Genomic DNA, 9967 nt, shown 5'->3' on the forward strand with positions numbered 1-9967 from the left:
GGGGGGGTGGGGCGAGTGTGGACGATGGGTGTGAAGGATTAAGGGGATGGGTGATGGGGTGCAGGATACAGGGGTGCAGGTAGTAGTGGTGGGTGGTTGTATTGGGGGGAGATGTGTGATGTGGATTGTGGACAAAACAGACAAAAGACAACAAACGGGGTGAGGGGGCGAGGAAAGAAAGTGGGCGGGGAAAACAAATAAAAAATAAAACAGAAAATGGGTAAAGAATATAAGCAGAGCGGGGAAAATTAACTAACAGACTACACGGTGTGGAGAAGAACAAACGGACTAGAGTACGAAGAAAAGCGCAAAGAGAAAGACCAACTTAAAGATGACGGCGTATGAGAGAGATGAGAAGAGAACGAGAATGAGGATGAACAAAATCATGGGCTGAAACATCTGGCGGGAACACAAAGAGGAACAAAGAGAGGGAATCGGGGGGGAAAAGAATGCAAAACACTTGTTATGAAGCGCATGCAATGAGGGATACATGAGTCCAAACCAACAGCTGAGAGATACCACGGCAAACTGCAGAGCGAGAGCTAGCACGCTAAAGGTTTTCAACACATGCCCGTGCACAGCCGTGTGTGTTGTAGAAGCAGTTAACTAAAGAAAGTTGAATCTTGAGCCTGTATGATGCACATTGGGTTTTTTTTTCAAACATTACAGCATTTAAAAAAAAACTGGAGGCATTTGAGGCTTCAAGTCGAGCTTTAAGCTAGCGCCATGCTAGCTGCTCCCCTTTGCAGCAGTGCCCACATTTCTTCCTAGCTAGCAGCAACTTAATACTATCATGTCATCAAAAAGTAAGGTAAAGTCATGTCAAAAAGTAAATATAAAAGTGTTAAGCATTCACCAAAGGAAAAAAATTGAGATGTTTTCCAATTTTGACTTCGGTATCTTATAATTCTGAGAAACTTTCATCTCACGTTTGACACTTTTATATCATAATTATCTTGTATAAAGATCTCATAATTACAAGATCTGTATTTTTGAATTTTACCTGATGGTCTGAAGCTCTGAAGACCAAAACATTATTATTAAACTGAGTAAAAAATATCAGCAACATGCAGTTTGGTTTAATTCAAGAGCAGAAGAGAGTTTTTTGTCTTTATTAAGAGATATGAAAGAAAATACCTGAAAATATGTTATTACGAGACAGAAATTGTTATTACAAGATAAGCATCTCACAATTGTGAGACTGACTATCTTAGCTAGTATTTAACACTTTCATGTCATACTTACGTATCTTTGAATTTTATCAGGTTCAAGAAACTTACGAGATTTAAATCAGATCTCGTTATAAGTTCAACATGTCAATGAGATAGTTTTCATAATTACATGATACTAAGTTTGGAAGCAATAATTGCAGGAAAGTTTCCAATTCTTCATGAGATAATCATACAACAAAAATCTTATTATTAGTGGACACAAATCCTTTTTTTTTCCAATTACAAGATAAACAGATCGAGATGAGATAGTTTCTCATAATTACAAGATGCTAGGACATAATTATGAGATACAGAAGTCATCATTGCATGAAAACATCTAAAATTCTTTTTTAACAAAATAAAAAATATTGTAATTTCACGGGAGATCTCGTTATTACAAGATACACAGCTACAAGATGAGAAATTATAACTACAAGGTACTGGAATTTTTGCACATAAAGATCTTGTAATAAAGAGACACAGGTTTTGTAATTACAAAAAACAAAAACAAGTAAAAAACATATCAAATCTATGATTACTATAATTGTGAGAGGGCATAATTATGAGATATGGAAAATATCTTCAATTTTTAATTACATAATTTCAGATAAAAATCTTACAAGATCCAAATCTTGTTATTACAAGATAAAGATCTTAGAATTTCAAGATGCTGGAAGAGATTCAGAAATCATAATTACGAGAGAACATCTCTCATTTTTTCTCTTGTGAATGCGCTTCCATTCACACAGTATCTGCCTTTTTATTGTATTTACTCCTCCTGCATACCCTACTCTACTGCTGCTGCAGTGTGGCCTTTTATATTATACACTCCACAGTTGTGTTCAATTTCTTTCCTCAACAACTCTCAATGGATGGAGGCCTTATTGCTTTAAACAGGACTGAGTTGTTCGTGCAGTGGTTAGCTTTGACTAACCACCCAGCGTCACCCAGACTAACCAGTGAGTCCTACAGGCAGAGGAGCAAAGCGGAAACAAGTCATTGGATAGAATGAGTATGGAGGCAGCTTCAGTCTATTATCTCTACAAAGCAGACTGGGTTCTTGAAGTGAGAAATGTTTGAAGAGCTGTTTGCTTTATTCCATATGACATTCTGGCTGATTAGAAAAGACATCCAAGATGTCTGCCTGATCATGCAGCACAGAGATAATGGACCTGCATTGGAAGAGTACACAGTATGTTGACATGTTGACTTATACTAAGCTGCAATAAAACAAGGACAGAAAGCAGAATGCCAGCCAGTTAAGTTCTTCCACAGGCAACTCACACAGCGCCATGCAACTCTGGTTTAGACTCTTCTTTTATAGAACAGAGGTTATTTTAGTCAGTGCTCACATTTTTATGGCTCGTTTCCTTGGCAACACCGTGGAGTAACCAATCCCACGTGTGTCTGTGTGTGTGTGTGTGTGTGTGTGCAATGATATGTTGTGCAAACATAACAGCTACACCATTTATGTGTCATAATGAGTCATATAAGTGATAGCATGGTGTAGCTCAGCTGTAAAGGGAAAAATATTTACTCCGTCATGCAACAATTCACTGTGTCAAGAAAAAATTTGAATCAAGCCAAATGGAAGAAACTGCCATGACTCCTTTAGCACTTACTCCATTCATACCAAGCACCCTTTCAAGCATCCTCCTAAGCACCCTTTCAGGCACCCTCCCCTGGCCCTGGCTGACTGGAAGCAGGGCAGCTGCAGACAGTGAGTGCAGGGAGAAGGAGGCAGGCAGGGCTGCTGGCTATGAGGATGTGCATGGAGATGCAGATGTGAATGTGGCAGCAGCAGGAAGCAATGGCAGTGGCGGTGGTTCAGGGGAGGGGTGGCGGTGGTGGTGGTGCCAGTGTGGTAGAGCTGGGTGGCTCATGGTGGAGCGGGGGGGCCTGATATGTCACCCTGTGCTGGCACTGGACATCTGGAGGGGAACTATGGAATCTCTCAAACCAAATTTCCAGTCGAGGCTTTAAAGGATAGGTTCTGATTTTTTCATGTCAATCTAACCTCTCGCAACCTTCCCTATTACTGGGTGACCAGTCCAACACTGGGCGAATTCTGCATCACAATGGTAGGAACAGTTGAGGAACAGTGACAGGGTTGTGACACTTCATAGTCGTTTTCATGGTCTGTATTGATACTGAAAACCAAGATCAGAGTCTTGTGTTATCATTTGACTGGTCTACCGCCGCAGTCAAAATCCTCACCTGCTGTAAGACAACTCTACTGTCAGAGATGATGGACGAAATCTACAGTAGTCACTCTGTGTAAAAATATAGTTTAGCCAAAGCTAATATGAGGCTTCAACAGTCTGAGTTAGCCGAATCGTGCCTGGTAGGACGTATCCCTCCACCACGGCTCAGCAAAGAAACAGTATCCTGGGAAAAACACACAGGGAATTTTGTACAAAAAAACCCACTGAAGCATCATATTTAGCCTCATATACAAATTTGCAGGATCAAAATCGATGCAGCAGAACCAGAGAAACCTGATGACTACATCACCCGAAATGCACCTTGACTACAGTTCAGTCAGAGATTCAGGTGTTATGCTAGTAACAGCTAATGCAGCCTTGAGCTGCTAGCCTCAAGTGGGGATGAGGAGTGGTCTACACAGGTCTGGTAACTCACTTACAACTTCTTTCTAATCCAGACCCTCAGACTTTTTTTTTCCATTTTCAAACTTCTGCTCTCTATGGAGCCACAAGAGGCTTTTTTCACATGTGTAGTACTTTTCCCCAAGATCTATCAACAGACTTTGATTTGTAAAATCTGCGCACTTCCTCTTTAAGAGCACATTTTTGCATAGAACCGTGACGGCTGATTTTGTCCCTCATTTCTTACAGTGGAGTTGCACTAGATCAAGTATGGAGATGAGGAAAGATTACAGTGACCCATAACTCTCTCAACATACATATTGCATTAAGACAGACTTGAAAAAACCCCAAACCTATCCTTTAAGCCAAGTTAATGAGATTCCCACTGACAGGCGGCGTAGCTGTGGATGGCGTGTGTGCGCGCTACATACGTACGGCGCTGCCACTTTCTTTAATTAGAGCCGATTTTTTTGGCACACAGTGCTGACTTAGGATCTCATTCAGTTTATTTTGGCCTTAAATGGTCGACTAATGACTGCACACTTAGGGCCATTTAAATCAAACCTAAATGAATTCTCACATTTACAAATACACCAGTGGGTTTACTCATGGCTATCTCTACATCTGAATCATGTCAACTACTTAACATAATTTTGCAAACAATTTCACTTTGCCAACTGCTGCTATAAAGCAATGAAGCCATCTGGTATGATGATTTCTTGTCTTCAGTCTTTCTTTCCTGCAGCATGATATCGTCTGGACACCCAGGTGGGATGATTTTGAGGTTGAATGTTAATCAGTGTTGTTATGCAGGATTTTTCAAGAACATTCTGTTTGCAATGGCCATAAGAAAAACTAAAGTATTGACTCTCTCCTCCATCATGGCTAACTGTCTAACAGGCCTTCTATATTTTTCTGATATTTAAAAAAACATCTAAATGTACTAAGGGATGTGAGGTCACAGGAAGTCTGATCACTGAACTTACCTGGAAGTCCGTCACCAGGTCTCTTCCAAAGGTGCCAATGGGAGAGTCTCGGGACATGGAGGTGACTGTGGACAGGAAGCTGCTGGACTCTGTGAGGTTTGGCATGGGTGATAGATCATCTGTCCTTTCTCTCAGCCCCTCCCCTACATGATCCAACTTCTCCATGAAGATGTGGAGCTCAGTGCGGAAAGCCTTCATGCGAGTGTTGATGGTGTCCAGGACCTGGGTGTCTGGTTTGGATCCGGACGGCGCCCCTCCATCCAAGCTCTCTCCTGTCGTCACCAGCAGCCTGCCCTCAAAGATCAAACTGTCAGTGTCCGTGATCAGTCGGTCAACTGTCTTCCCGAGCCTTTCGGCCTCTCGCTTCACATTGCTGAATGACTCCCGCTCTTCCCTCCTGCGATTGGCCAGTTCGATGGCGCTGAGCTCGCTGCCATCTGATGGTTTGATGCTTCCGAACCCTGAGGTGGTTGTTGTTTTCTCAAACATGTCTTCAGAGTCACTCTCTCCTCCGATAGGGCCCTCTCTCTTGGGATGAAGAAGAAGAAGTCGCCCTGCCTCCTCGTCCTCAGCGGCTTCTCGCCGGCCTGCGTCACTCTCTGCGTCACTGTCTCGAGGGCTGCCGGTGCGCAGGCCGAGGTGTGCGGCCAGGTCGCAGCGCTGGACGTTTGACATGAGGACACGGTTCTCGTACTGCAGCTTCATCACCTTTCCACTCAGCTCGTTGATCTGCATCCTGGCTGACTTAAGCTCCTCCATCATCATCCCGGTACTGGAGCCATTTCCATTCCCTCCATTACCAGGTTTGAACAGTCCTCCTTCACTACCTTCCTCGCCGACTGGCCCAGAGCTGCTGCTTGGGCCGAATTTGAAGCGATTGAGTTCAGATGTCAGCTGCCTGTTGTGGTCTTCAATCTCTGAGATGGAGCGGCGCAAAAGCTCAGCCTCCTCCTCCACAAACTGGAGATGGCGACGTAGCTCACTGGCCGACTCCAGCGCATCACCACCATACGGCGACGAGGGCATGCTGGAGAAGGGTTCGCGCCCGAAGCAGTCCCTTTCGTATTGACACCGGATGTCTTCGTTTTCTGCCCTCAGGCTGCGGTTCTCCACCTCTAGCTCCACAATCTTCCTGCCCAAGATGTTAGCCTCCTCCTCCACCAGCTTCAGCCGTAATCGCAGCTCAGCCTCTCGAGTGGTATGAGGGCCTCCGCCAGAGCATTCAGCCAGAGGAAGAGGACTGTCCACGTCCCCGTAAATGGATTTGTACTTTTGCAGCTCCTGTTCCAGTTCATCCTTCTCCCGGCCCAGCTTCGCCATCTTTTTCCTCATCAGGCCAGACTCCTCTTTGGAGAACTGGAGCTGGCACCTGAGGTCTGCACTGTCCTCCTAGTATGAGAATGACACAATAAAATCTTTAAACCTGCTGTAAATGCCACTGGGGGGCAGCGGAAAGAAGTTGTGAACACGACACTGACATACACCCGGCAGTTATGGAGTAACACTGGGAGGCTGGGAACCGGATGAATTGAAGTCCAATATTCACTCTGTTTAAGCTTTTTGGTTTTGTACCAACTCCTGAAGGAAATACCTGGCTTCTCTTTGTTCACCAGCTCCTCTCTCACTGTGTGTGTTTGCTGTTTGGTGCTGGGCAGGTGGTGCACAGTGGATTTTTAACTGAAAAAAGGTGCCTGCTGCAGCAAAAAAATGGTGCTATGAGAGCAGAGAGTGAATGAACAAAGTAAAGCTGCAGGCCAGATCGCTAAACACTGAGCTGAAACCAAGTGTAGCTGCAGATTTGGATGATAATTCTCTGTAGTTCATCACTCCCTGCGACCCCTTTCACACTGCCAAATTTTCTACAAATCATACTGTCTCTCAATACTTTGACTTCCCCAGCCTATCTGTGGCTCTCAAACTCAAGCCCTTTTATTCTTAGTGAAGACAAAGTCTTTAACAGGTCACAGACATATAGTTAAAACAGCAGCAAGTGGTGCATTTCCTGGGGACTATTTTCAGCCGTGGATTAATGCACATTTGGTGCTCTAGTGAGCATTTGTGACAGCAAACTGGTGTAAGTGGGTTTGAGTCAAGCGCCCATGTTGACTGTAATGAAGGAACACATCAGTCAGTGCAACAGTGTGTTTCAGTCCAGACTTATCCTTCAAAATATAATGTTTTATGATACTGAAATTCAGAAAATAATATGTTCATAAATTCTTTACCTGACTTGAGGATTTCTTGTCTTTAAATGTCTCCCTGCTTCCTCGTCTCCTCAGAGCAGTCTGTGAAAGAGCAAAGAAGACAGATGTAAAACATGTAACTGAACACAAGTGCACGTATCACTTCTCCTCTAACAATCGTTGCTGCTGCTGCATGACAGAGAGAGAAAATTAAAAACACCAACGGTGCAACACAATGATTAAAGCAATAAAAGAGGATTTGTGAATCCAATAGTGAGGATCTCTGCAGTTTTAAGATGCTATTGATATTTCCATACATCATAAAGCCAGAGTTTATACAGGCATGTGCAATAACTGATAACCAGTAATAATAAAAATAATAATCAGTTATAATAATTTACAATAATGATGGCAGCTCATAACAGCAATGCAGTGATGGCTTACATATATGTTACCAAAAGGCCAGAGGAACATTAATCTATGTGGATGTCTTACATAACATTTCCATCAGGTAGGAAGCATTTAGTCTAATACAAACAGAGCAGAGCACATGACATAATTACTGTCTGATTCCTGCACATAGTAATGGGAATAGCCCGTATCAAAAGGCCAACATCTGGCTGCCATGTGAGTCTTATTTCTAGTGAGTGGAGTGACGCAGTGAATGGACACTAGATGTGATGTAAAGCCTGCTCCGTATTAGGTTCAGAGAAACTTCAGAGGACAGATGATGAGGATGTTCTGTCGTGTCTTTTGTCGTATGATGCAGTGGGGTGCTTTAGATCCCATTGAGAGCTCGGTGTGACAGACGTCTTATCCCGGCTCAGATTCAGTGACACATGGCGCTTCCACAGCGCTCTGAGGGAAAGCATCTGCCTGTCCACTGGGGAAATCTGTCCTGCAGCTAATACTACAGTCGGAATCGCACGCAAAGCCTGGATAAAACAGGGCCCTCTGCACGCCAGCTTAGTCTCATCCGCAAAATAAAATCATTCATTTTTATCAAGTCTGTTTCTTATAACATCAGCTGCAGCTTGTCCCAAGACAGGGACAAGATAGACAAGAAGTGAGAAAAAGGGAAGGAGGGAGGAAATGAAGAGAGGAGACAGGGGAGAGAGAGGGGGAGAAGAAGAAGAAATCCCCCTCTATAAAAGCAGAGTGCAGAGCTCCAGGAACAGATTGCTGCCCCGGCACAGTTATTTAAAGGTACTGATGATAAGTTAAGCCACAGCCGAGCTCCTTTCTAAGAAGCATAATTTGATATTAATATTTCCGATCTCAGACTCACCATCATATTTCAATGTACCCATACTTCAAACAGGACAATCCACCAATAACAACTTCACTAAGGCTGTGACAAATTATTATTTTCATTTAAAATAATAGTGAAAAATGCCTGCAACAATTTCCAAAAGTTCACAACCCAGATATATTCAATTTCCAGTGAAAAAAAAATCAGCAAATTGTCACAATTGAGAATTTGAGATCCACTGAATCTTTGCTTCATGTAGTACAATTAATTGATGAACAAAACTCTTACAGGATTAAATATTTGACTAATTGTTTCAGCCCAAAACCCTCATTTGAAGTAGACTGCAGAATAATGACTTTTTAATACCTCTTTTATTTGAAAGTATTAGTAGTGTACTGTCACTGCTCGACTCGCGTCACCTTTTTGAACTGCCCCAAAGTCACTTGTTGGTCAGGGTGGACGGTAGTCATACAAAGCACACAGATACTATAATAATATATATAATTATGCTGTAGTCACGGGAAGGCGAATTATGTTGCAGTGAACATCTCAGTCTCAACATTTAGGAGACTCAGGACTTGAGCGATGCAGTGGAATTGACATCCACTGGAAACACTCTTCTAAATCCTGACTCTGCGGCCGAGGAGCTGTCAGACTTACTGGACTGGACGGACTCGCAGATAAAATACTGGGACGAGAACAGTTTCCCCTTGGATGAGGCCAAGCCAAAAACATATATGGGGAAAAAAAGGGTAAGAGTCAAAAAGCCACTTCAGAACAAGATTTCTAAATACCCAGAAATTGGTATTGGTGAACGTGTGTTGAGGCATACTAAGGCTAAACTTAGTATTAGTATTTAAGGCTAAACTAAAATCCTGTAGAAAGGCAAATGCTCTGCTTTTTATCAAAATGAGAAAACGACGCAGAGATATGTTCACTCACTCACTCACTTCGAGCACTCACTGTGTGTATTTAGGGATGTTATTTCAGATACATGTTCGCATCATCAACAGTCTTGTTAGTCTGTGGGAATGAGGATCAAATGGTGCTTTATTACCACCATGGTGGGAGGACACTGTGGGATAATTAAGATGAAAGCTTCCAGCTCCAGTCAGGGAAGTTAGAGGGAGCAACACCTCTCTATTCAGCTGATGCTAATGCAGAGTGCATTAGCATCAGCTGAATAGAGAGGTGTTGCATTGTGTTGGATGCTGCTGGTCAGCCATGGATCGGCTACTGAACTCACCCTTGTGTATTTCAACATTCCTACATTAACACATTTAGCATTTCCATTTTATGAATGTGAATGAACTGTTTGTGGGTTTTAGTGTTTGCAAACCCGCCTGCCTCAAACTGCCACTTGAGAAACCAATAATGCATTTTGAATTGACTTGAAGTGAAGAGCAGAATATTTTTCATCACTGTTTCAGCTGCACAATGTGCCTCTTCTTTTTTTTTTTACACTTTATTGTGTCAGTTAATGTCAATGAAACATTATACATTTCTTGTTATTCAAACATTTTGACACAGACTTTTTGACCTTATGAGCGACAGTATAGTTGTTAATGATCATGCTCTGTATCTCCATGCTCTATATATCTATACTATCAGGCGCCCATATACAAATACAAACATGCATACCTATGCACATACATACATACACACATGTACACACCCTTGTACATATATACAGTACACACACACACACACACACACACACACACACACA

General features: G+C 42.7%; 1 protein-coding gene across 1 annotated transcript in view; it reads right to left on the reverse strand.

The window, feature by feature from the left end:
* The window catches only part of mtcl1 (microtubule crosslinking factor 1), a 73138-nt gene that overhangs the window by 32028 nt on the left and 31143 nt on the right, over nucleotides 1-9967 (reverse strand). Inside the window, 2 exon segments of the mRNA XM_023410873.2 lie at nucleotides 4804-6192; nucleotides 7029-7088. Of these exon segments, the coding sequence (XP_023266641.2) occupies nucleotides 4804-6192; nucleotides 7029-7088 (1449 nt within the window).

Source organism: Seriola lalandi, unplaced genomic scaffold, assembly GCF_002814215.2.
Source record: "Seriola lalandi dorsalis isolate HSWRI2012SDOR001 ecotype SW California unplaced genomic scaffold, Sedor1 jcf7180002054441, whole genome shotgun sequence".
NCBI lineage: Eukaryota > Metazoa > Chordata > Actinopteri > Carangiformes > Carangidae > Seriola > Seriola lalandi.